The 26,562-nt window shown below is 36.1% G+C and overlaps 1 protein-coding gene across 3 annotated transcripts in view; it reads right to left on the bottom strand.

Moving 5' to 3' along the window:
* The window catches only part of UHRF1BP1L (UHRF1 binding protein 1 like), a 56,863-nt gene that overhangs the window by 15,749 nt on the left and 14,552 nt on the right, over positions 1-26,562 (bottom strand). For all 3 annotated transcript variants that reach the window (XM_040556388.1, XM_040556381.1, XM_040556395.1), the window contains 13 exons: positions 23,709-23,871; positions 22,624-22,662; positions 19,502-19,593; positions 17,825-18,014; positions 15,481-15,621; positions 14,779-14,949; positions 13,306-13,486; positions 11,846-11,929; positions 6,336-6,518; positions 6,118-6,236; positions 4,152-4,293; positions 2,832-3,025; positions 336-1,825 (listed from right to left, as the gene is read on the bottom strand). In XM_040556388.1, coding sequence (XP_040412322.1) covers positions 336-1,825; positions 2,832-3,025; positions 4,152-4,293; positions 6,118-6,236; positions 6,336-6,518; positions 11,846-11,929; positions 13,306-13,486; positions 14,779-14,949; positions 15,481-15,621; positions 17,825-18,014; positions 19,502-19,593; positions 22,624-22,662; positions 23,709-23,771 — 3,089 coding nt within the window. In that variant the 5' untranslated portion in view covers positions 23,772-23,871. The remainder of the gene's footprint in view (positions 1-335; positions 1,826-2,831; positions 3,026-4,151; positions 4,294-6,117; positions 6,237-6,335; positions 6,519-11,845; positions 11,930-13,305; positions 13,487-14,778; positions 14,950-15,480; positions 15,622-17,824; positions 18,015-19,501; positions 19,594-22,623; positions 22,663-23,708; positions 23,872-26,562) is intronic.

Genomic DNA, 26,562 nt, shown 5'->3' with positions numbered 1-26,562 from the left:
GAAAAAAAATCTGATTATTCTATAATCCTTTGGCAAGAAAGAGTTAAGCAAAGAAACAACATGCATTCCTGTACATATTTGTGTCAATTATTTTCTCAATACATATTTTGTAACATTTAAACTGAAAGTTAAGTAAATTGTTTAACACAATTAGCTAACAGTTTGTTTTAGCTTTTACTGAATGTTACCACATATCTTCAGAATTTAAATACTTTTAAAATTTTCATCTACTAGACGTTCACTTTCACTGACCATTACTAGAAGTACATGGACAAAAAGACTGATAAATATTTTCAAATTGCAGTAAAACTGATTTAGTATTAGATCTTCTATACCTTGATGAAGGCTGGGATGTAAACATTCTAACTGAGGTCACTTTCTCTTTGTTGATTTCAAGCTCTTCAGATTCTAAGGTAGTTTCTGTTTCCAAGTCAGTGACTTGGTTAAGACAGCCTTCAGTTGTGCCTTCCTGTTCACTTAACTTATTTGAGAACATACTTTTGTCATCCTCTTTATCAATAAAAAATTCAGTAGAATCTTCTCTCTTATTTAAAATGGACACTGAGTCTCTATGATGCAAGCTACTTTTGTCACTTAGAGGTCCACAGACCTCCTCTGAATCACTTCTACTAAAAAGTCCACTGCTTCCTCCTTCACTGGTGTCTCCCAGACCTTTATCTGATGCATCATCTGAAAATGACATTCCTTTCTGAAAATCCGTATTACTCTCTGATTTAAACAAAAGAGGATCCGTTAAAATGCCTTTGTTAGCTTCAGCATTCATAGGCTTGCAGTCAGATACATAATCGAGCACTATCTTATTACCAACTAATTTATTCTCTGAAGTAAGAGCTACTCCATTTCCTGAAGGAGAGAGCTCTGATGCCACAGGGCTTTCTTTTTCCACAACTGGAGACTTACAAGGGTTTCCCTGAGTCACTGGGTGGAGTAGTAAGGCTAGTTCTGCGCTTTTCAGCAGAATCCCAATGCAGATATCTGTTTGCTTTGCAGGTTTTCCTGTCACTGCTTCTACATCATTCCTTAAGTTTTCCAGGAGCAATACAAGGGATTCATGGAGAAACAGCAAAAAAAGATACTGATAATGATTGATCTGCATGCTTACATGTTTTTGAACATGGACTAGAACATGTACATCTGCATCAGAGGAAGAGCTTTCAGAAAGCACTCCTGAAGTGTCTGAGAAATGAGACACTTGAATGCCATTGCTCAAGGGCTCTGACTCACTCCTGTAATATTCTTTTAAAAGTTTTTTACGTTGCAATCTATTAGCAAGATCACTAGATTCACTTTTTGGAATGTTAAAAGTTGTCTGATTATGCAATAAAAGCTCCTTTTGCGACTTTGCAAATCTTAATGGCTGGCAAATCCAAAGAGAAAGAGGGAAAGAGTCCACGAAGCTTATTGGTCTGCCCTTCCCACTTTTTGTTCCTTCGTAATCTATCCAAAACTGGGAAAAATGCAAGGCCCAAACATCAGTAGCTGCAGATGTCTTTAATGCATACTTATTCAACTTGGGGATGATATAACCTTTATAAACATCATGCATTTTAGTATCTTGTTCATGAGCATGTCTCTGGAAGATAGGATGCAAAAGATTAAAATTCTTCTGGGACTTAGGAAACGTTGTGAAAGTTCTACTGAAAAATTCACAGTCTTTGAAGTTCTGAAACAAAGCTTCCAGATCAGAGTGCCTGCAGTTTGGCGAGTATCTTGTATTTGTAGCAATCATCTCTGAACTCTGAATGGAAATTGCACGGGGTTGATCTTTATGAATTTCAGGTTTATTTTCAGATGGGATGATGAACTGCAAGAGAAATACATTTCATTTAGTTATAAAGATATAGATTAAGAAAGTATATAATTTTAAAAAATAGCAGCCACAAGAGCTAAAATACAGCAATATAATTATATATTAATTTTATATTATTAATTATATATATATAACTCAAGTATATTAATACAGAACAGGGGTAAGTCAGGCTCGCAGATTAACATTTATATTTCTTCTAATTTTTAAGAGGGATACTGTGGCATCTAAAACTCAGTGTTTGTATAAAAACATAAGGGACTCAGGTTTTTCTTCTCTGAAAGACTTAGATTTAAGACAGCTACGTTAGACTGATGTGTCTTATTTCTTAGTTCAGCCAAAAAAAAAAAAAAAAAAGAAAAAACCCTCCTCGACAAACCTTCTCCTCCAAAGATGATGACAAGGAAGGCAAAAATCTGATGTTCAGCTGCATTAACTAATGTCATTCTTCTGAAATAAACATGTAGAGAACAAACTTCTCTACCTGAACTACAGCAAAGGGCCAATATGAAACAAGAAATGTAAAGAATTGGTTTTAGAGAAGGACATATGCATTCAGATGAACTAGTTTCTTTACTCCAGGAATTCCTTAAGAAGACCAAAGAGCTTTGATATACTACAATCAGAGGAGCAAGGAAAGTCGCTTGCATTAATATGCAGAGTGCACATATGTTTGCTAGTTATTTTAATTGCAGTTCTAAGGTTTTTCCTTTTGCTACGTCAGCTTCATTGAACACATTGAAATAACGTGTGTTAATACTCCCAATTCAGATCTTCAGTTAAAAACACAAAAACACAAAAGAACACTAGGATATGAATTAGCACCTTAGACAAGTCTGTGTCCAAACCATCATATTTGCATAGTTTTCTAGAGCATTGCTGCTTACTGCATGGGTTGTTTGTTCACTTATTCCTTAAGCTGCTTGGCTAATGGCTTTTAAGAGTAAGAGAATAAGCATTTTCTTCCAAAGAAGCTCAAAACCCCTAATCAATGACAGTATACCTTTAACATTAGTCCATCAACTCTGACATCAACATGTTCATCTGATTTTGAGTTGTCATTTAACTTGTACATGGCCATGAACTGAATAAGACTATGTTTCAAATCCAACACAAACTGGTTTAGCCAAAGAATACTTCTCTCATCCAGGGTGAACTGTAAAGCATTCAGCTGGCCATACAAATTTGGACATGGAACTAAAAGAGAAGACAAAATAAAATCATTACAGTAAATTTATTTATTTATTTATTTAAAGTGAGTACAGACTTCCATTTCCATCTGTATTTTACGTCAGAATAATGGAAACCCACTCTTTTGGTCCAAAGGAAGACTATGTTGTCAGGGCATGCCTAAAGCAATACTCCTTTCTCTTCAAGCAACTAACTGAATTTTTTGTAAAATATTAAAATAGAATGGAGTCAGAGAAAAGGAGGAGGCTGTCCTCCTTACAGAGGAAGGGTAGAACCAAGGAGATTTGCTGTCCTCATGTCCTATCCCCAAGAAATCTACTGACATTTCTGTAATATAAAACAGGGCTAGTCCCGTAACACATTAATTAAATTAACTCCAGCAGATCTTTCATAGCATCTTAGATACTACTGCATTAGTTTGAGTTTTTATGTAGCCAGGCAGTGTAACTACAGAAACAGTATGTATTGGAGAATGAGAAATTTCTCAGTAAAAATCACAGAATCACAGAATGGCTCAGGTTGGAAAGGACCTCAAAGACCTTTTCTAGTTCCAACCCCCCTGCCATGGGCAGTGAAGCCACCCACTAGATCAGGTTGCCCAACCTGACCTTGAACACCTCCAGGGATGGGGCATCCACCACCTCTCTGGGCAACCTGTTCCAGTGCCTCACCAGCCTCGGAGTAAAGGATTTCCTCTTAACATCTAATCTAAACCTCCCCTCTTTTAGTTTAAAACTATTCCCCCTTGTCCTATCATTATCTGCCTGAGCAAAAAGTTGTTCTCCATATTTTTTTTGTAAGCCCCCTTTAAATATTGAAAAGCTGCAGTGAGGTCACTCCGAAGCCTTCTCTTCTTCAGAGACTGAACATCCCCAGCTCTCTCAGCCTTTCTTCATAGAATAATAAAAACGTTGTGCTTATTTTCAGACTTAAAAACCAGTATTTATAAAAGTCAATATTTATAGGGATTTGCCAGACGCAAGCACTGAAGAAATGAAGCAGTATTATGTACTTTCAAATTTAGAAAACCACTGACCATTTTGAACTGTCAACCTGGAGTCAATATTAAGCTTCATAAAGGGGAAGATTACATAAAAATTTATGTATCAGTACAAAAAAAAAATCATCTTACTAGGAAAGTCCTTTCCATCTGGGTAGTAATATTCTGTGAATTCAAAATGAATAGCTGGCATTTCTGGTGGAAGATAAAGTGACTTTTTATTGCAGGAGACCAATGTTTTAGGGGAAGAACGGCACTGGTCTGCTGTTGAGACCTGTAAAAGACAAAAGATTAACTTCATTAATACATTATATTTTCGTCAATCATTAAGCATTTATAGTTGCAAAGGACTGCCCCTGGTAGGGTAACATTCCACTGCTCTCAGATGTAGATCCCCGTCTACACAAAGCGCAAACAGTACAAAACACCTGGTTAACTTTTAGTAGGAGTCTTCACAGAACAGTTGCACAAGAAAACTGTATGGTATTAATGGTACCAGATCCCGTTCACTCATGAGGCAGGATGCAGTAGGTCACTTTCAAAAGTATTCAGTAGAAGCCTAGAGTGGTCTGATATCTTTATTGCAAACACTACAATTCCTATATAAGCAGTTATGCTAGGACATGGCATATTTGCATACCAGTTGTCCAAAAAGGATCCCGTATCTAGACGATAAGGGATCAATAAGCTAGGTAAGTTTATTATGCAAACATCATGAAGTCCTTGTACTATCAAAAGGACAGATTCCAGTACATGGGCCAACTCTGAATTGTATGTTGCTAGGCAAGGTATTCAGCATGCAACTAGCAGGGATATGTATATATGGCTGTGCCCAAAGGTCTACTTTACAGAAGAATCAAAACACCACAGAAGAATAATCTACTACTTCTGTTTCTTTACAATATAAATTGTGAACCAAGGAGGAGATTGCCTTTTGGTATATATTGGACTCTAAATTTCATGGAATGTACCTTAGTTTAAAACATAACTTGTCAAAACAAAGCTCTTTCATCCAACACTTTGTAGGTCTGACTGCTAATTTGAAGTTGCCAACTTTTAAATACTCAATATATGATGATATATGTAATAGTTTCACTGGAAAAGATGAATAGATAACCTTTATAAGCCTGCTTCACCTATATAGCTGTTTTCAGGTTACAAACATCTCTGTATTAACACAAATTTAAAGAAATGACAGATATATCTAGAAAAATTTTATTGTAATGTCATTATTTCTATATTATTTTTTAAAAACTGAAAAAGTAGCTGTATAGGAAGGACAGGGAGACAAGCATCAGAAGAGTAGAAGACAAATGAAAACACTGACAGTACAAAAACACTTGAAACCCAGATGAAGGCTCCTGGAAGCAAGCTCCAACCTCCCACTCTACCAGAAGCGATATGGAAAAAAAGCCCTGGAAATCTGAACAAGAACAAACAGAAGTCACAATGACTAGGGGAACACACCAGGCGTTTTTGTTTGGACCTGAAATTTGGAGTTGGTCCTCCAGTATCACTACCATTCTGCCTTAGAATTATACTCCTCTAATCCAGTTGCCTCCTATCCACCCCAGAGTTAATCTGGACCACCGCCAGCAGTTAAAACAACTAACTGAAACGAACAAAAAAAATGGTTAAATTCTACTCAAAATATCACTGGGGGAACAGGCTAGAGAAGAATAAAAACCATCATTTAAAATTTCTTAAAAGCAAACAAAAAAAAGACAACAAACACTACGTACTTTGAAAAAGATATCAATAAGAGAAACATGAAGTACAAAATCACATTAAAATACTGGGTACCTAACAAAGTATAGTGAAGGATGAAATTCTAAATGTCAGGATTTGTGGGATGATAGAACCTGGATCCAAAACATAATTGTGGTATTGTGGTAGGGTACCATGCAATATAAAGTCAGTAAGAAAATATTCACCAGTTTTAATAAAGTAGAAGCAGGCCCATAAAAGTCTTAATACAACAATGAATGGAAAGACTTCTGTTAAATTTCAACAGCTTTAGAACTGCCCCTTAAAAAACATGGTTACATACCAGTCAAGGGCAAAGCAGCCCCAGTTTTACTAACTCAAAGAAATGTACCTGATATATATTGAAATCTGCAAGTCTAACCACAATAGGACTAGACATCAGTTTGCCCTTTGGTTGTTGGGAAGATACAGAGGAAGCCCTAGATGTTCCTTTCGGTATGTGTTCCTTGCCTGTAGGAAAGAACAGTGATGGAATCATTGAAAACAGTTGTCTTTACGATAGTTTCAATATTGAATGGAATTAGAGCATTAGCGATGTAAGCAAAGTACCTGTCTGTAGCTTTTGAGGAGATACAGCAGGTGGTGATGTGGCAGGAGAACCTATAAACTGATCCTTCACAGCCTGCTTAAGCAATTCAACATTGCTTTTGAATTCATTTAATAATTCTGTGGCCCATCCACTTCTGGCTTTAGTGGCATCACTATAATGCATCCAGTGATTGCAGCTATCTCCTGCAAATATGAAGGATGGGAGAAAATATTAACTCATTTTATTTGAAAGTTTGCTTCTAACTGGATAACAAATTTTCACTACTTCACTATGTTTTCTTCAAAATATAATTCCATTGCATGCTGCAATTACAGAACTTAGATGTTACAACAAAAGTTACATATTGCATAAAAACAAGTTGCACTGCTTCATAAATTCACTCATAAAATAATATAATATTGCTACCTGCCTTTTAACACCGTTAACTAATGCTCAAAACATCACTGGGTATTTCCAGTTCCGAGAAATTTGATGATGCTAATTTCATACGCTAGAAGATGTCAAATATATATATGCAGATGTACATATATATCTATACATATGTGTATATGCGTGTGTGTTTGCATCCGTATATATGTTTCACTGAAAAAAAAAAAAAGTAAGAGAATTTTCCCATGCTCACTCTTTCTAATCTTATCTTCCCCACCAAACTGTGTCCTAAGTTGTTCCTGGTCTCTTTTCAGAAATGTACTCTTTTTGTCTTGGTTCTTTAGCACCTTCATGCTGAACGACCAAGAAGAAACCAATCAGTATTCTAGCACAGTACACAGCCTTAAAAATCAATACCAGTGGAAATTCTTTTATTTATAGCAAGTTTCTGTTTGTAAAGCATTTAAACCTCTGAAAGAAATTGGGATATCTTCTAAGAGTCTCTGTAAAGACAGTCTACTAACCTGTTCAATCGTAAGTATGCAATACAAGTAACTTTTACCAAGCAGTACATTGCTCTTTAAGTATCAGTATGTGAAAACTTACTTCATTTGGGACTTAATGAAGACGTGGAAACTAACACCGGAGTTGTGTAAATACAGTTGACATTAAAATAGGAAAATGCCTTGGGAAAAAATTCTGATTTCAAGTCTAAAAGCAAAGATTTCAGCATGGAAGACACAGTAACAGACAAAAGTACCACAGGAGATGGCATTTTTCCCCATCCTCCTACCTCGTAGTGTTTTGATGGCTATTTGCATCTTTCTAGCTAAGGAAGAAGAGAAGGGAAAAGGGAAGAAAACAGAAGAGTGCAAGAGGGCAGAGGTAGAATCATAGAATCATAGATTAAATTCAAGTCCATGAGGATGGTTTTTTCCAAAACAGGGATAAAGTGGGGTCACCCCAGGCATATGCATATAAACTACAGGACAGCAGCATTACAGGGAAAGGTCTCTTACCCTTCCTGGGAAGTCAGTATGGGTGGGTGCCTCTCTGAAGTAACTTTACACCAATGCATGCAGCATGAGGAACAAGTGGAAGCAGGAGTAATTAGAGATCTGCATGCAGTTGCAGGGCTATGATCTTATCGGGATCACAGAGACACACACAACTGAAACACCACTAAGGATGGATACAGGCTCTTTGGGAAGGCAAGGAGGGGGAGTGTCCCTTACTGTGAGAGCGGTGCCTTGCGATGCATGATCAACCAGCCGAGAGCTTACAGATCAGGTCATCTCATCTCGAAGACCATGAGGCGCTCCTCAGACAACTGGAAGAAGTATCACATTCACATGCTCTGCCGGACCCGATTCTTACCGAAAAGGAAGAACTGGCCAGGGATGTGAAGGTCAGGGGCAGCCTTGGCTCCAGTTACCGTGAGATGGTGGAGTTCAGAATCCTGAGGTAAAGCAACAAGGCAAAAAGCAGAATGACAACCCAGGACTTCAGGAGAACAGACTGGAGTACTTGAAAGAATTTCATGGTATATAACCCTGGATAGAGGAGGGGTACAGGAAAACTGGTTGATTTTCAAGAATCAATTCCAAGCTCAAGAAAGATCCACACTGAAAAGCAGGAAATCAAGCAGAAGAGGTGGGAGGCCTCTGTGGATGAACCAGGAGTTCCTGACTAATTTCAAATATAAAAAGGAAGGGTACAAGATGTGGAAGCAGCAGCAGGTGACCCAGAAAGAATACAGAAGATGGGGCTAGGAATGCCGAAGCTGACCTCACAAGCTGACATGACATCTAGTAAGACATGTGAAGAGCAACAAGAAACCCTTCTACAGCTGTATCAGCAGCAAAAGGAAAACTAGGGAAAATTTGGAGTTGCTGCTCTTGAGCAGGAGACCGAGTGATAAAGGACATGCAGAAGGCAGAGATCCTCTTTGCCTTCTTTGCCACAATGTTCACTGGTAAAACTTGCCTTCAAAAGTCCTAGGTCCCTGAGACCATGTGAGAGTTTGGAGCAAGAAGACCTTCCCCTCAGCAGAGGAGCATTAACTTAGGAAACACTTTAACAGATTAGACATGCCCAAGTCCACCAGATCCTGATGGGATGCACATGAGGGTTGAGAGAGCTGTCTAATGCCACAGGAAGGCCATTCCAAATTATCTTTGAAATGTTATTAGTGAATGGTGATCAAGAGAAGTTCCTAAGGACTGAAAGGAAGCAAGTGTCATTCCTATCTTCAAGAAGGACAAAAGGAACAACAGCTTCATCTCAATTCCCAAGAAGGCAGCAGAGAAGTCAGAATCCTGAAAACCATTTCAAAACACATTAAGGACAGGAAGGTGACAGACTAGTCAGCATGAATTAATGGAAGGGAAGTCATGCCTCTTGAACTTCATAGCCTTCTACTGTAAGATGACTGGCTTGGTGATGAGGGAAGAATAGAGGATGTTGTTTACCTTGAATATTACAGCAAGGCTTTCAACACTGTCCCAAGACATGTTCAGTGACAAAATGATGACGTACAGACTAGATAAGTACGTGGTGAGGTAGACAGAAAACTGGTTTAACTGTTGGTTTCAAAGGGCTGGGACAAGCAGTATGAAGTCCACTGGAGGCAGTCAATAGTGGTGGTGTATCCCAAAGGTCAATACTGGGGACAATATAACTTCATTAATAACCTGGATGATAGAACAGGCTGTAACTTTGCAGATGGGAGAAATAATTGATAAACCAGGTAGTTGTGCTGCCATTCACAGAGACCTTAAAAGGCTAGAAAAGTGACCCAGTAGGAAGGTCAAAGGAAAATCTAAGTCCCAGACAGGAATAACCCTGTGCAACTGTACAGGCTAGGGGCTGACCAGCTGAGAAGCAGCTTTGCAGAACAACCTGGGAATCTTGGTGAACAAGATCAGCTGCACAGGTAAGGGATCTGGTATAAGCTTCTGTGAGAGCAGGTCTGGGAAGACCAGTAAAGAAATGGATTGCTGTACAGACAGGTTTACAACATCCAGCAACAGTCTGTCTTACGTTAGGACTATCACAGTCAATGGACCCACATCCTGCTTCACTTTTCTTAAGTACTATGAAAGGCTGTTGTTGGAACGATTGATGCTCAACGGATTAGAAGTGTATCTTAAAGCACACACGCTCCCATTAGTCTTGCTGTGGTATGGAACAAAACAAAACCAAAAACCCACAATAGCTCCATCTGCAAATATTATTATTAATTATTGAGGACTTTTTCCTGAAGAGTTCATTGCAATTCCCAGAAAGACTATACCAAAAGAAGCATTTCTAAATATTCCATGGGCCAGAAAAGTACAAAACTGGAAAACAGCCTGGTAACAGTCTCAGAGATACATAGTTGTTTCTTCCTTGCCCGCTGTTAGGAAGTATTAATATGCTGTTTTCTTTAAGGACACAGTATTGCAGCATCTCATCTCAGTAAAGTGCTCTGCATATCAGATGACAGTACCAGACTCAGCAGTATATATAAGCATGACACCTACATGGGTAGAGAACTCCCTTTGAACTTACAAAACTAAAAAGTGCTCCTTTTCCCTGGAGTAAAGGGGCTCTCCCACCTCTTACAATTGTTCGCCCATAGAATTGCCACATTATTCTAAAATAGTGAGAAGATGACAACTTCTTAAATTGGAAAGAAAAAGTTCTGGCATGGGCCCTTCCCCTCCACAGACTGGACCAAAGAGGAGCACCCTCCTACATGTTTTTGTGGTTGCCTGCTGTTAGAGAGACTTTGATTTCTGCTACTTGAACATACCGTATGGAACACTGTTTAAGACTGCAGGAGAACACTACCTTTGCCCTACAGATGACTGTTTCCATCTGTGTTTTCATGCTGTGGGAGTCATGCCCCAAGTATTCATTTCTTTTAAAGCATTCTCAGTTGTCTTCTAACATGCCGATCCAAGAGCCTACTGCTTCAACCTGGCTAAAAATTCTTCCAAAAGAAAAATCTAATTATTAGTCTACTTCTTCCATTTCTTCCTCCTTTCAAGAGGAGACCTCACAGAAAGTGTAAATAGCGAGACCAGATGTTCCCCTAGACTTGGTAGGAAGTAGCAATGAAAAACGGTATATGAACAGCTGAGTCACAAGACAGGCATGTTAAACACCTGTGACTTGAGTTCCCACTTTCACAGGAAAGAAAACTAACATTACACAACTCAACTGATATTGGGCCAATCTATAGAAATGAATATGCTTGTCTAACCCACGCTAAATTACTATAAATTTTATAAGGTGCTAAAACTATACTTGCTATTTAGAAATGAAGTAGATTGGCATTAAATGATTCCATCTGCATCCATGAGTGACAAGAATGACCTGCAGCAAGCTACTGCTAATTCCTGTCTTTAATGCGCATGGATATCACTCCAAAGAGACTGGTTTGTGTTCGTAAAAAGCAAAACAAAAGCACAATGCCCCCAGTCCCCCAAGCAGAAGTCCCTCTCACACTGAAATAGATTGCATTTGATCACAAATCCAACAGCAAACCTCTTTTGTCTCTTTTTTTTTGATAATTGGATAATTGCTGCTGGAATTTTATTTTAAGACTTCTGAAGAACAGATTTACTAGGAATGCTTTGTAAGAAATTCTTGGTTGGAAACTGCTAGCAGATGTTTCCATAAAAATTCCCCAAAAATATAACTAAATGCTGCCCAGCTGACTCCCTACACACTAGCGTTCTTGTTTAGGAAAAAAAAGCAGTTTGTAAATGCCCATAAAATGATAAAACTTCTATATGGAAAGAAATCTGCCATATTAGAAGGCTGCATCTGACTCCCGTAGGTATCCAATTAGTGAATTCTCAGTCTGTCTTCTCCTGTCAAAACACATTTTTTTTCATGTCAGAAAAGTGCAAACACCATTTTGCTGGCGAAACGAAACAGTGAACAGGAAAACTGTTTGGCCTAGAATAGTTCATTTACAGGAATTTAATTTGTTCCAGATTGTTTTTGTTGTTTCATTTTACATACAGAAAGTGTATATTTCAAGTGTTTGTAAAACTATTACTATTCAAGCCACATACACATATTTATTTTTTAATTTTAGCTATGCAGTTCCACTTACAGGCAGTTCAAAAAATGCTCACTTTCATACCTGCTTTGTGAAATGGATAATAGTCCACTGTTAAATAGCTGAAAGAAAGCTGCATGGCCCCTCCTGTGACACGTCTATTTGAATCTGTAAAATAAAGCAATGCTCAGCTCTGCAGATCTTGGATTTAGAACGGTAGTTCTAATGTTCCCTGAAACACCTAACAGCTATTCTTTCTTCCCCCTCTACTATCTCTCTCCCCCCCTACAATCTCATCAACTTCCCTCAGAATTTTCATTCAGGTCGTCTTCACTGTTTTCTAAAGATCAGCTTGTAGAAAGAAATCTATGTTCTGTGCTCAGTCACTACTAACAAACTGCATATTATTTTAAATGTTACTGAAAAATAAAGGTAACAAACTCTTTGTACACGTAATCCTGCAGTTTTTCTGAAACAAAACTTTTCATACTGAAGATTATGATCAAAGACAGATGTACAAGAATACTGTAAATATAACCTGTTTTCTTATCTGACAGATATTCCTGCAGTGAAGAGGGATGCTGAGAATCTCTCTGTCCTGATTTTCCACTAAATTTAAAATTTCATTAAAAAAAGGAAAAAAAAAGATTGAAAAAAAGAGATCTCTCTGAGAACAATAAATCTCAACTTCAGTAGACACATTTCCTTGCACGTCATTTATCTCTAGCCAGTGAGCTGTATGCTCTGCTGCTGTACAAGTATCTTTCCTAGTCATGGAAATACATTCACTAAGTCCTAAGTTTTTCACTCTCTTTTACAGCAGACCTTGTATCCCTCTGTACATTTTTCAGTGACTAGCCAGCTCCTTGAATATACGCTGATTCTTCATTCTCTTCTGACGACTTTAAAAGGCATGAAATGGGTCATTTGTCTTTTTTCCTCTAATTATAAGCATGGTACACTGCAGTAGCCTTTGATTAAAATAGTACAAGTACTACAGACAAAAACTATAAGGCCTCAGAACACTTGTTTTGTTCCTCCAATTTGCTGCAGAACATCCTAAATTTTCAAAATTAGTAACATAGAGAAGATTGCTTGTTTATTAGTGTAAACTATCTGTATTTTATAAGGAATATTTACATGAACAGATTACACAGTGACCCTTTCAAGCAACAGTACTATTGCCACTGCAGTGCTGATAATACAGTTAGCTAGCAATATAAAGGAAAAATCAGCAGAAACCATCAGTCTGGACAGAATCAGTTTCTAGAAGACAAAAAAGCACTGAAGATTCTAGTACTATTAGCTATTTGTTATATTTATTTTAAAGTAATTGCATTTAACAATGTAATATTCTCCTGCTAGAGGCATCTAGCCAATTTTATATGTGTCTAGAGACACAGGAAGACAATTCCTCTAAAATAAAAGCTGTTGATTAACATTAGAAGACATTTTGAAGAATCCAGTAAAGACAATTACAGTTTATATGCATGTTACTTTAAAAAAAAAAAAAAAAAAAGGCAAAGCAAAACCTGAACAGTTACCTTTTTCTTTAGAGTGGATATCATCACATATATGTAGGTCCAAATGGGAAATTACTAAGTGATGAGAAGTTTCCTTAACATCGAAATCATTAAACAATTTCACTATTGCATCATTTTGATCAGCTGCTGCTGTAGTCTGGTGCGCTTTCACCTGCTGAGAGCTGGGTGCAGGAGCAGAGCTCTGAAAATATTTAGTCACATCAATTGGTAGAAATTTATCCTTTCCTTCAAGCTTAAAACCACCACAACTCTTCACTTACTATAAATAGGCCTTTCAAATAAGGAAAAATATGCATCATACACATTATGTTCACTTTGGATTGTGAATGAGATTTAAGAGTGTTATTTTAGAATACAGATAGGTTGATCTAATGGCTAGGTGTCACAAAGAGACAATGTCAATTCACGCCCTGTTTTTCCCTTTCCCCACATCATTATACCCTGTTCTTGCAGCACTGGTATTTTTCCAATTTTTGTTGCAAGCCAGACTAGCACAAAAATATTTTTTTGCTGGCATCATTTCTGCTAGTTTAGCTCCCCAAACTGTATCACTATAGGCTCAAACACAAGCCAGCGCCAGGATCAGGGAATCGGCAAGATGCAAGTACAGGGAATTGAAGAATCAGAACCTCCCTGCTCAGTGACAGCTAGCCATTTGATTGCTGTATCTGAACCATCAAATCACTTTGCAAATCATCAGGACCACCACAAGAACTGAACTCTGCATTACAGTACAATAGCTTTATTGTATGAGATTCTACACAAGTGAATTTATTCAATCAGTCCTAGTAATAAATTGTGGTTTACAGTCCCATCTTTTATCAGGGTATTTGTGCTGCTGCTTCACAGACAAAAAGAGATCCTCCCCACAACACTCACTAGAAAGACCAGTTGGTCTAGCATGCTATATGTGCTGAAAGATGACAAATGTTTATGTAAGACTATTTTACATACAGCATAAACATAACGTCTATGCCAGCAGATATGTTAAAAGTAGAATTATTTTTTCACCATGTATTCCAACAAGAGAGCTACATTAAGGAAAGCTCTGATTAAAACTTAGCATTTCAGGACCACGAAAACAAACTGGACCAGCACTTTAAACCATTATAGTAAGTGTATCTATTCATGCATTAAGTTTACTTTAGTGTCTCTTAATTTCATCAGAAACTATTTTAAGACCATATTTACTAAATAATTTATCATTTTTTAAGTAAACACAGAAGTCAAAATACTCTGTACATGAATATAGAAACATTTTTTTCTTTCCTGTAATTGACATTAATACACAAAATCTTGTAAAATTAAGTCTTTTATACTACCGTGATCATTCATGATGTAATTCAAGATAGACAGTTGAATGAAAATTAGTAACTTGCATCCTCAAAAAAAAATCAACTAATGCAACTAACCACACTGTATTATATTTTTAAAAACTTGATACTCATAAAGTGAGACAACCAGTTATCATACCTGAGCTGTTTCGGAAGCCAAGCTTTTTCTCTGCTCTGTTGATTTCTCTATGGCTTCACTAAGAGATTTGGCATACTGCACCATGGCTTTCAACTGGGAATCAGTCAAAACCCACAGCAAGTCATCCAGAATCAGAACCAGTTTTGATGCCACCACGTTACAATCCTTTAGCTATAGAATGAAAATTTTAAAAAGTGTCTTATATCAAATGTATGACAAAGACTGAATAGAACCTCACACTTCTTTAAAAGGAAGTTTCTCCCATATTGAATAAGATTTTAAATGAAAGATACTCTTATTATTTATCTTACTAACTAAAAAGTGCCTATGATGTACCACAGCATCTTTATTTGTGCCTAACTTATTATGTGCGTAGCATGCATTGAATTCTGAACTGCTTATGTAACCATAAGTAATGTAAATATCGTCTGAATCTAGAGAGATAAGACAAGATGCATCATCATAAATAAAGCTCTGGAGGTCACATAATTTAATTAGTAGGACCTGTGGAAGTTCTTCATTTTTAAATTCTGCCTGCAGTTATTTAAATTCTGACCACTCTTTCAGTCTTACTGATTATATGTTATAAAAAATTAAACTGGATTAAATTAAAAATCTTTACAATATGCATATATGCATGGAGAGCACAAGTTAATTATGAATTCATAAAATAATAGAAGATTTCAAAGTTTTCAAGTTTACCCTTCTTTTAAGTGTGACCCTAATTTTTGATTGGTTCGTAATAAGTCGAACTGGAGCACTCATGATTTCATGCTTCGAACTCTGGATTGCATCCGCTTCTATTCTGATCATCTGCCAGTTGATTTCTTTAAAAGTCAAAACCTTTAAACAGAGAAAAAGAGAAAAACACCTTCATGAAATATGATGGTTTACTTCCAACAAAGTATGTGAAGAAGCACATGTGGGTGTACGCATATATCTGTACGGACACACACATCCTTCACGGAGAGCTATATGAACAAGTACATTTTACTCATTTATTCCACTTAGAGGTGTCAAGAATAAAAGCCCTGATCCCGCTCTTTACCTCCAGAATATCGCAGAAATGTCAAGTGAGTTCAAAGCAGGCAGAAGGAAGAACCAGCATTTAAAATATTCAGAAAAAAAAAAAAAACAACAATGAAGGCATATTTCATACTAGGTTGCTTTTAGTAGAGAGCAAAAAAGATTGTCTAGTGTGGTCTCAGAACGCTAAATCCTAGTATGTAGGAACAGAGTCAGGAAGGAAGCAAAGCTACAAAAAAGTAGGGGGTTTTAGTTTTTTGTTTCAATTAAAGAAAGAAAGTTAAACATTAAATATATTTTAAACTACATAGACTCCACAAACTTTCAAACCAGGAGATAGATTTCTAGAAGACAGTAGGCAAATGTGAAAATAACAACACAAGAACATCAAGTAGAGCTGGATATTGAAAGTCAAATATAGGAAAATGAGTGATTATCCAGTAGCAACATGGAAAATCAAATAAACTGGGACATCAAGAGGAAAAAAAGTTAATTCTAGTTTCCTTAAAACTCATCCCTACATTACTCTTTGAAGAAAAAAGTTCCGCCACAGGGAGAAGAGGCAGAGGGAAGAGTTTGTTAGGTATGTGTCTTATTTTGCAGTTGCCATTCTCTTGTCATTCAGAAAACTGTACGGCCTACGTCCTGTAAATATAAGCAGAGACTTAAGTAAAACATACCCAGCTTGTCTGAGGAGGTACACACAATGAAGTAGAAAAGATAGAAAGGCATAGTGAAAAGCAGCCTGAAAAATACTGTTTGCAGAAAAGGAAAGTATCTACCCTGTTTGTCCAGAAGCAGTGTAAACAGAACCTCCTAAAAATTCTAAGGAGATTCCTCATTATACTACGTGTAGGTAGAACATGATCTAGAAGAACTTGCTTCCTTAAAATGTTTTTAGCATAAATTACCTTTTAGCATAAATTACCTTTATAGTACAGTGTTGGTTTCGTTCTCTCACCATTTATTTTAATGTAATTTATCGCTAACAAATCACTTGCTACAGTTCCTACAAGTTTGTGTTTCCAGAACTCATTGAACCTAATGAAACGCTCCTCAGGGAAAGCACTGTTGTATAGGGGGAGACTATTCCGAACCAAATTCTTCTTAAAAAGCATAAAATCAAAAAATATAGCAATACAAAATTCCATCTATTCAAACTTGAATTCTTCCTATTTAGACTTCATTAACACACAGATAAACTGCAGAAGGGACATGATGGAAACTGTAATAATTAATAATCAGTAATAATTAGCTCTAAGTTTCACCTTTTTTTTTTTAAAAAAAAAAAACGCCTATACATTCAAGGTCTGCTGCATTCAAGGTCTGCTGCACATCAAAAGTAAGTAGTTGTCAATAGAAAATACAACATTCAGCATCAGCCTTGCACTAAGTATACATTTTACTTCAGTTACATGGGAGAAAACAAAAGAACGATGTACAGCAATGCAGGACTTGCATGTTAGTTTCCACGGAGAGCAGCAAAGTATGTACTTTACTGCTATTACTTTTTTGTACATGTATGATTTAATTATCCCCAGAAAAATGTTCAACTCTTGCATAGAACCTTTACTAGAACTCAGTTAAAATTGTTTAAAGAAAAAAATCTTTTTTAGGAAAACTCTCACAAGCAAATAAATGACCAGCTAAAGCTTTAAAAATTTAAAAAAAAAACTTAGTTAATATTGACTTTTTTTTCCTCCCTGTATTCTTCACATCTGCTGTAGTTTGCATTTTAAAATGGTCAGAGTCTTGGAGAATGTAACAGTGAAGCTCTACATATGCTTGCCTTGGTATTCAGTCTTCCCTGAACATCCCCTTTGGGCACTGCTAGAGACATATCCTTTGATCTGACTCTCACCTACCATTTTTATGTCCTTGGGTTCTTAGGGAACAGCTGAAATTACTGAGTGCAGTTTCTCCATTCCTGGTAACAGCATGTTTCCTAGTGTGCATTTCAACTACCTCCTCTTCTACCACAAAAATAACATAAAAAAAGTTAGCAAAAGATAATATTCACCTCTCCACGTTGACCTTCTTGTATTCTGGTAAATCTCAGGTCAGCATGTTCCCAATTTGCATTTACACTATATATTCTTAGCTGGGAAAGTTCAAATGAAGCATTAAAGGCTTTTGCACCAATCCTTATTACAATGGAGTTCACAGAAACCGAAATTCCTTCTACCACTTTTTCAGCAAAGCCATATTCACTAGAAGGTGAAATGACAATGTATTAATTACAAGACAAAGGAAATGTCACAAATTATACTTATTAAACAACTGAAATACAACATAACACAGACCATAATATAAGTTCATAATTTATTCTTTATCAGTTACAATTTTTTTGTTAAATATTTGACCCAATTTACACTAACTTCTTCTCTACCCCCGATCCTTATCTCAAAACAATCATTCTGTGAATAAAGAACATATTTTGGACAATGATCAAACTCCATGAACTATAACAATTAACACAACTTTCCATGGTAAAATACGCATAGATTGGTATACTTATAGATAAAAATTGCTGTGTTTGTATTAAAACAATCTACACTACTATGTAGATACATTACTCTTCTTCATGTATACAAGAGTAATTAGTGTTGAACTATCTGACAGTTCCAATCTGGCTGGTATTTCTCTCTATGAGCTAAGTTATACTGCCCATTAAGACAACTACCTTTTTATATGCAAAATAGTATAAACAGTTCGCTTTGTTTCATTCTACTAAAGAAAGGCATCCTAAATAGTCAAATTTACAGACCAAATCAACAGGTATTCCAGCACTGAGATAAAGCAGTTGCAATTAAATTTTTAGTAAAAATCTTAACCACTCTGAATGTTCTGGATTAGTGAATGGAAAATACTGTTTCATATACTCTTTTAACATGTAAATTTATTTGGCTTTGGGTTTTTTTCTGCTTGTTTTAAAAGTACAGTTTATGTGGTTCGTCATTCCTTTGCCTTTTTATAACTTTCATCCTACACAGAATCTCTATGGCAATGATTTTCAAGCTGTACTCTGTACAAGGAGACAGAGACTCATGGACTACTTCTAAGTATTATACATAAGTTACAATAAGAAAACGAATTGTATCATAAAATTCATTTCTCTATATATGGGTCCCTATGCTCACTGAAAAACATTTTGGGTCCATAAAAGAAAAAGATTGGGGAAAAAAAAAAAAAACACACTGCTGTAATGATATGTCATCTTCCCAGATTACCAGATATATAGCAAGCATGAAATCTTTCAATAAGATTTGAATTATAAGATAAAGAAACTAGAACATTAAAATACCACACTAACAAATCTTAATAACATTCATTATACAAAACACACACTCGCACACCATTATAAATATTTTCCAAATAAGTTGAAAGGCAAGATATTTAAAATTTTGAAAATTAAAGACAAATCAAATGAGTATATTTTTAATGGAGTAGTTATACTTAAATGAAACATTTCTAGCAAGTTCCATATACGGTTTAGATATTTTTTCCAGACACAGGTCTGAAATTAAACAGCTCTATCAGCATACATATGTAACTCTGTCCAGAAGTAATAATATTTTAGAGCTGCAACACTATATACTACAGGAAATATGCAGTGGATCTAAGTGTTCTACACTAATTCAAAAAGAGAAAATTAAACTTTTTTTTAGATCAAGTACAAGAAAGGATCATTGCTGACCTCTGTCCTGACGCAGTTGCTATAGGAGAGGGTCCATTAGGGGCTCGTGGTTCTTCACATGTGCTCATTTCCATTACAACTTTATCCAAGGACTTGAAAAACAACAGAAAAAAAGTTGGTGACATAAGAGGTAACAAAGTAAAAGGCTGATGTATGAAGAAAGAAAGAAAGAAAGAAATCACTGAAATTCTTTTTCTAAATATACGTAAGACATTCCGGACCATGGCATTTTCCCATAAACTTTTGTAAAGTACCAGAATTACTTTTATTTTTTAAATTTGTTTATAAAGGTTTTCATATTTTGAGAATTCTAACACACTGCCCCAGTTAAATATTGGATTGTAGAATTCTTGATTCTTTGTCATTATTTACCCATCGTATATACTTTGAAAAATAGCATTTTTAAAAGGGCATTTAAAAAAAAATTGATTTAATGCATACTCATCTGGGTTTTCTTCCTACATGGTTGTTCTTTCAAAGAAATATTTAACACAGTTCAAAAAAATGTTAATGGAAAATATTTGAACCTAGTCCACTAAAATTCATAATAGTAGTGGAAGTTTAGCGCTGAATCTTTAAAACAGAATCTGTACATAAAAATTCATTATATGACTCTTGGCTAATCTAGCAGAAGTATTTTATAGAAAGATGCATTCTAGTATAATTTGCAACACACCATATTCTAGTATAATTGTATGCTGTTATTGTATTTTTGGTACTTGAAGTGGGATCCTTAAAAAAGAAGCTGGGAATTAAGGGAATGAGACCCAAATGCTATTTTAATTGAAGGCTTTATTCAAATAGCAGAGCTATAACACAAATTACACATAATGCATAATAACAGGGATGAAGAATAAGATGTGAATATACCAAAAGCAAAACTTTATTTCTAGCAACTGAATAAATCCATTAATCTCCTAGCTTATTCACAGTGCAATGTTTGTGACCTAAATTTTGATATAAACTGGGAAGGCTCTTGATTTAAGGCTTATAGTTCTGCAATCTTGTCCCATTTCATGCTCATTAGAAACTCAACAGCTAATATTATGTCCCTGTCTAGCTCTGAGTTCATACCACCTCTTCTGAATTCCTCCATTTACTCCCTTCGCCATTCAGACAAAACACACCAAAAAGCTTTGTCCTCAAATTAGATTTTTTCACAGGTCAACCTGCCCTACCTACTGTACTTTATTATCATGCTGATCACCACAATTCACTTGATCCACAAACTATGCTACTCTTGTCCATAAAGTGATAAGATCATAGATCTTATCCGTGATCCCTGGCTACTACCTAGAAACTCATTAGCTTCCTACTCCGTATTTTCTTATACTTCACCATACTGTGAATACTGCTGTCTCAGTTAATGACTTGCTTTGCAAAACATAGGGGGGGGGGGGGGAATCTAATCCCTTAGTCTGGGGAGGGACAGGGGAAGCAAAGGTTTATTCTAGTTATCCTACCATTTTGGAATGTTTGACCGTTCTTTTGAGGTTAAATTAAGACCTTTGGAACATTCTCCTTTGTTACACGATTCATGCAAAGAACAGTAGGGCACTGAATACAGAATTCTATGTAATATAAATAAGAGTTAATTACGAACACCTGGATGTAGACATCTGTCTGTTGTTTCCTCACTGGAATCTATTTGTACTTTGTTAGAGGAAAAACTGCTGCATAGCATCCACAGGTCTACAAAGCAATCTTCAAAATTTTACTGCTCATCACATAGAAACAGGAGGAGAGATTGATGAAGAGCAAAGGAAATTTAATATTTGCCACTATGTTAACAGATGGAGTTTTACAAAGGATGACTCAGTTCCAAGAAAGTACTTTTGGCTAGACAACTGGGTTCTAGCTACCCCCTAAGCTATGCAAAAAAGGATGCCAACTAGGGAATGTTAATTAAAATGTAATCAAAGTTTCAGTGATAAAGATATCCCAACCGAAATAGTGGAAATTCAGATGTAATAAAGGGCTGAAGTTGGACACTTAGGCCTTTACATTTGTCTTCCTTGAGAAGTCAGAAAGACTGTTGTACAATCTACCATTGAACAGTTATCTTTTGATGTCAGTTTTCATTTAACACATTTGTTCAAGAAAAAATTTATATAACAAAGTTGACCTTGAAAATCACCTTAACCTCAAAGATTACTAAAGTAAGTTCACAGCAAGCAAAGCAAACTGGCCTTGTTACTGTAGGTCAAAGTACGTAATCCTTAAGAATACCATGGCTTAAACTGCTTTCCTAATTTGGCAATTGCATCTTACAGGCAAGAGGTTGAACCATCCCACTTCAGCATTACCATCCTTTAATCTCTGTGTCAGGGAAAAGCGGCACAGGCATTAGTACATTACAACTAGGTCACTAGCAAATCCATCAAGTATTTAAAACAACATCTTTTTTTCCAAGTCTGATTCAGAGCTAAGGAATCAGAAGCACATTCAAAAAGTCACCGTGTGTCTGGGAAACACAACAGTTAAAGGCCTGTTCATTCCTAGGCAAGCCCAATTAAGAAAGTTTAACCACCATCAAGCAAATTATTTCTGGTGTTACCACGTTTCTCAGTAAACTCATTAAAGAGAAAAATAAAAGAAGTGCAAGAAACAGAATCCATTCTAATTGGTTTTGAGTCTTACATATATCTTTTACATCCTATTTATATCCAAGCTGTATCCTAGGGTGTTATAGAAATCCTGTGAATGTTGTCTGTACCAAACCTGCCGTAACTGGGACCACCGGATAGACTGCAGATACAGAACAGAAAAGTCCTCAGAAAAAGATAGCTCTAAAAGATAGGTAGGAACTTGTAAAAGTACTACTTGAACAAATAACTACCCTTCAGATGAACTTGAGTTAAAACGTAACGCCTGAGGATCTTGACAGAAATCAGCTAACAGCCAAACATTATGACAATGCCCAAAGAAAAAAAGATTAAATAATTACAACAGTAAACTAACAAAAACATTATGGTATCTTGATCTGCTGCTACCCAGAGGACACTTCGTAACTGTCCATTAATGTTTCAACTATTTCTAGAATTAATTTGAGAGAACAATATAAATATTTGAGATAAATTCTGCTACACAGTCTATATTTAGGACTTGATCTCAGGACTCACCAAAGAGATGGGATGTGTTTTCAATTTTGTCCATGGTATCTGCAATGGAAAACATTACCCTAAGACAAAGTAAATATTAAAGATACAGCAAAATAAAGCACTTGCTTAGGATGTGGTTTAGGTATACAAATTATAACTCCTGGACTCAAAAGAACATTACTTTCAAGTTACAAAGTTTATCTGAAAGTACTGTATAAGAAACTTATGCACACATCTCTTTCAGGTGTTAAGAAATAAACTTCAAAATCTACTGAGCTCTGAAAGGAAAACACAGAAGAGCAAAACAGAACCTGTCTCTTTAATACTGAGTTGTCAAACATCCGCGAAGGCAACACTGCCTTCCACATTCTTACCTTTAAAAGGAAATAAAAATCCACATTTGCTCTCTTGGCCTATAAATAATTGCTTGTCTGTAACAAAGTATTAAGAACTAAAGTATTAAGTAAAGAAAGAAGAGACTGAGGAACTGCTAAAATTTGACCAGATAACTTCTGTCAAAACAACCCATAGCTTCATTTCTTACTCTAAATACAAGGATAATCTAGGAGAGGAGATACATTGCTTCAATTCTTCACAGCCACCAGGATCAAAAAAAGTGAAGTTGGCTAGATTTAGAGCGTTTTCACATCTCCCACAGAGATAGAATCCCTCCAAAAGATATTTTTGGAGATTGGAAAGGAACAAGAGGGAAAACAGTAAAAAAAACAAGAGGGTGAAATAGAAGAAATAAACATAAAAAGAACATAGTGAATCATTAAAAGATACCAATTATATCATGGGCAAATATAAGCTTATACCTCTACTTCTATTTCTGAACATGCAAGAATACATGCCATACAAAGAAAAAAAAATTAAAATCACTGTTTATTTTCACCATTTCTTTATGTATTTCATGCCATCATAAGAGAAAAAAAATAGTGAGAAATTATTGCTGGTAACAGCTTCATCTTTCTCTAAAATTTTATCAAGTATTCACCCCAATTTTCTGTTAATACAATGTTGCTCAAAAGTTTGCAGAGACAGAAAGGGGGAAAAAAAAAAAAAAGATATGGTTAATTGCCACTTCAGCATAATAAAACACTCACCCTAATGGATGCCTTATTGCAAAAGACTTTGTTTATAGCAAGCCATGTTGGAAGATCCAGCATGTTCTGAAGCACCTCTTGATCCAACTCTAAATTGGTCAGCTGACCTTCCCCCTTTAACGTGCTCAGGTTGATCTTGTCAGGCGACAGATTTTTGGTGAACCTAAGAACAAACATGCAACTTAAGTAAATGCACGTACAGCAAATCGGAGCTGTCCTGCATGCAGCAGACAATTTAACTTAAAGGAACGGTCTGGCACAGTAGGCAGGGGAGATGGAAATTATCTTAGGTACAATTTCACCCTGAAAAGAATTAGTACCATGAAATTTCATGTTTGCTTTGTCTCACTAAATACATAGACAATTAAATACACTATGAGGTATTTCCCTACTTGTTCATCACCCAGAATAACAGATATTTAATTCAAAATACGTAACTACTTATTTCAAATTATATAAAGTAGAATTGAACCCATTTCACTCTATTTTTTCAAAAGAAAAAAAAAAATCAAAACCTCTGTAACATATACCGTAATTCCTGGAGCATGCAGAAATGGCTGATAATTTAACTCAGGACAGGTAACAAAAAGGTACTTTTAAACAGTACCTATATTTTTATATATATATATATATATATATATATATAGGTACTGTATGTGTATATATATATATATATACTGTATGTGCGTGTATATATATACACACACACACTATATCTTGAAAAGTTTCATCTATAATATTGTTTTAGTCAGAATTTAACGAAGAAATATGTTTACATAAACAGGCACACAGCAGTATGGTGAATATAATATACTGGCTGGAAGCTTGAAAAAATAGTCTGACATGCAAAGGCTAAAAAACTGTAGCTACTTAATAGAGAAGACATGCAATATATGTCACTATACTTAAAAGGTGCTATGATTTGCTTATACAATAGAGCAGTCGATGTAACTGTGTCAAATGGTTGACATCCTTGTGAGAGAACACGACAAAATCATGAGTGCTCTGCCCTCAAGTCAACAACCATAGCATTATACCTACCACAAGCTAAAGACTGGCTGTATTTAACCGCACCCACATACAGCCATGGAAATCTGTTTCTGCTCATGAGTGGGTCTAATTTTACAAGATTAGATAGAAGAAAATACTGCTGCTTGCGTTACACTTTGAGACATTTCCCACTGAAATCCGCCCATGCTGGTATTTTCCAGGCAGAGCGCAAAAGGGTTGCTCTGTCCAAAATGGCGGCTCTGGTGCAACCCAGAAGTTCCCTTTCCATTCAGACTGGTTTCTGTACAAAGTCCCTATTAAGTAAGACACTTGGGGAGATGGTAGAAGAAGGTGAAGAAGGCTGGCAATCTTTTCCTCCTAACACTTTCCAACTGTGGCTTGAAAACTGGCTACCATTTTCTTAGCCCAACTGTTTCATTGCTTTCTTACCATGGTAAGCTTTGGAAATGCATTTACCTAGCCTGACAAAACCAAAATGCCCATATTTACCAGTTCTACAGACACTCAGACAGACATCATAAACTTACAGAATTTCATCTCCCTGTCAGTTTAAGCATAAAGAAGAACTCTCAAAGACCAAAACATCTTGGGGGTGAAGGGAGCACAGAAGCTTGTTCAGAACTTAAAGTTCAATTATTTTTTATTTTTAAAACTATACCAAGTCTGAAGTTATCCAGGATGTATTTGCAAAAAAATACTAGATGTGCTGCTTATGAGAGAACAGCTGCAGTTGTTTCTGTTGGCTTAAAAAAAAAAAAAAATAAAATAACCAGAAGAAATGAGCTTTGATTCAAGAATAATACATTTTAATAATTACAGTATTAAAAAATATATTAAGATCAGACTACTGACACATATATTTTCCTTGACAACTAGTACTTCTAAATGCTCCATTTAGAAACATTAAAATTATTTAAGCCCTCTATTCCTCACGTAGTTTTCCAGTTACCCTTCTTTGTTCCTCTTAACAAGAAAGAATAAAGTGAAGAGCTGAATATCCTGCCTCAGTAAACCACCCTGTCAATAACTGCAAAATATAACGTCTCGTATATCAGAAATCATACTGACAAGTCTCATCCAACTTCTTAATTGAAATTCCTAAAATAAACAGCCATTGAACATTTTCAGTCATATCACAGTATCTCTCTCTACTTACTAGATGATAATCACCTTTAAAATAACACCAGTTTGTGATTTTTAAGTCACATTTATACAGCAAACGCAAAATATTCTGTCATCACATACACACATGGCTTACTGAGACTCTGATGCTCTTTGTAGGAACTCCCCTCTGGGTCCCCAATAGCTATGGCACACAAGAAACAGCACTCAACTCAAAGGCAGACAGATGTAACCATCAGCTTTGTCTTTTACTGCAGACAAATCACAGTAAAACCCAGAGGATCTACAGGAACACGTTTCCAAATTTCACAGTGAGAAAGACACCAAAATACCATCAAGGATGAGAATAGAGACAGTAAAGCTAATCTTAAGTTATTTCCAACACCCTTGGACAAAATAAGAGCTGTATCCTACCAACAGGGAGCAGAAGGGCAGGGAAGGCAATATCAGCAAGCAGTGTCATTTTTCCTCCCTTTCAGCATAGCTTTTTTTTTTTTTTAAATAATTCTTCTGAGTGCTGCTTTCAATTTTTCACCTTTCCTCGCAACCAGTGAAAGGGAGAAAGCTCTGTGTGCTGCTTCATCTAGCACCAACCAACACAAGAGGATATCCACCTGGAAGTCTGCACCTTTCATTTCAAAGGTCAGAGAAAGGAACTTTAGTAGGAAGGTTGTGAGAAGGTATTTCAGGTTTAGGCACCTCTAACAGATGATTTCTTCAT

Source organism: Cygnus olor, chromosome 1 (assembly GCF_009769625.2).
Source record: "Cygnus olor isolate bCygOlo1 chromosome 1, bCygOlo1.pri.v2, whole genome shotgun sequence".
In the NCBI taxonomy this organism is placed as follows: domain Eukaryota; kingdom Metazoa; phylum Chordata; class Aves; order Anseriformes; family Anatidae; genus Cygnus; species Cygnus olor.
Note: the sequence above shows the minus strand (reverse complement) of the source record. Positions and strands in the feature narration are given on the sequence as shown.